The sequence below is a fragment of the Condylura cristata genome, unplaced genomic scaffold (genome assembly GCF_000260355.1).
Source record: "Condylura cristata isolate star-nosed mole 26May11 unplaced genomic scaffold, ConCri1.0 scaffold00066, whole genome shotgun sequence".
Taxonomy (NCBI): domain Eukaryota; kingdom Metazoa; phylum Chordata; class Mammalia; order Eulipotyphla; family Talpidae; genus Condylura; species Condylura cristata.
The window spans coordinates 14,996-16,469 of NW_004567167.1; the positions used below are offsets into that span (position 1 = coordinate 14,996).

The window sequence follows — 1,474 nt, forward strand, 5'->3', positions numbered from 1 at the left end:
GCTGTGGGCAGCCGAAGGGCCCGTCCAGGGCAGACAGACAGTGGGGAACTGGAGAACGGGACGGGCGGTTTCCTCTTGCGCTCTCCAGGCTGCTGAAAGCGGAATTTGATGAGGAGACCCAGAGACTCCTGCAGGCCACGGAGGCGCAGAACCCGCGGCTGAAGGTGGCGGAAGACTGATGCGCAGCTCGGGCGCCGACCGCCAGGCCTCGCCTCCGCCTGTCCTGCCGCTTGCTTGGTTTTTAACCCTGGCGACCCTGGTGAGCCGCTGAAAGCCATCGAGGTCCTGGACTTACCCCGCAAAGGCATTTTAAACACCAATAAAGTCTCACGGAACCCTGGCGTGGGCGTGTGGCGTGTGCAGCCTGGAGGGTGCAGGGGCCGTGGCCACCCTGCCGGCCGGGGAGCAGCTGGACGCTGCCATGGACAAGGGCCTGCAGCCCTGCCCGCCCCTGGCGCTACCATGTGGCTGCGGGTGGGGCGCACGTGGCCAGTGTCCCCCACCTTCGCAGGCAAAAGGGGCCGTGGCAAGGGACCCTCTGGCTCCTTCAGCGGCTCAGGACTCCCTGCCGCAGGGCCGGACAGGTCTCCGGCCTCTCCCTCCCGGGAGGCGGTCGCGGCGACTGCACCCCCCAACGGAGCAGGGCAGGGCGGCGACCTGCGGGGCGGGCGGAGCGCCCACTACCTCCTATGGCCGGGGCATAGGAGACCCTGGGTTCCTGGGCCTCGCCCCAGCGCGCTGCCCGGACGGCTCCACCCACGAGGGCTCCTCCAGAGAGCTGGGCTGCCGCCGCCCCCTCCCTCACAGCCTGGGGCACCAAGCAGGGAAGGCCAGGCGGCGGGGTGGCGGGGAGGCGGGGAGCCGGGCCCAGCTCGCGGTGCCCCTGCGCTGCGGGTCGGCCCAGGCGCTGCCCACTCAGACCTCAGCGGCTCGCACACCGCTGCCGCCTTTGGAATGACCCCTGCCGTCGCGCTAGCGTTTTTCTGTCCTGTGCACTGACGCGAATACCCTGAAGACGCTTTGCGGGGGTCACAGAAGCGACCCCACAACAAATCCAGGGAGCAAAACCCGCGGAGACCCCGCGCAGACAGTCCGGCAGCCCCACGCGCGCTCCCAGAGGCGCCCAGTGCACGGCGCTTGTCCGCGGGTGCTGCCCGGCCTGGGCGCGCAGGGAGCCCCGCCCGCTGGGGCTTGGGGGCGGCGTGGCTCGTGTTTCCACAACCGCTGGACAGCGCCGTCAGGCCGCGCCCCTCTCTGCCCAGAGAATCATCCCAGGGCCCTGCGCTCTGCGGCCTTTCCCCAGGGGACACCAGGGGGTCGCGGGGGCAGCCCGTGGCGTCCGCCTCGGATACCGCCCAGGAGCGGCCCAGGAGCGGCCCAGCGTCGGGGCGTGTCCAGGCGGGAGCCGACCCAAGGCCCGGCTGCCTTTACGCTTTGCTTTATTGAGTCTCGAACAGTCACAAGGGTAACCCCA

The 1,474-nt window shown here is 70.4% G+C and overlaps 1 protein-coding gene across 1 annotated transcript in view; it reads left to right on the plus strand.

The window, feature by feature from the left end:
- Positions 1–179, plus strand: part of NLRP4 (NLR family, pyrin domain containing 4) — an 8,587-nt gene extending 8,408 nt beyond the window's left edge. The window contains exon 8 of the mRNA XM_012734663.1: positions 89–179. Within this exon, the coding sequence (XP_012590117.1) occupies positions 89–179 (91 nt within the window). The remainder of the gene's footprint in view (positions 1–88) is intronic.
- Positions 180–1,474: the final 1,295 nt, after the last annotated feature.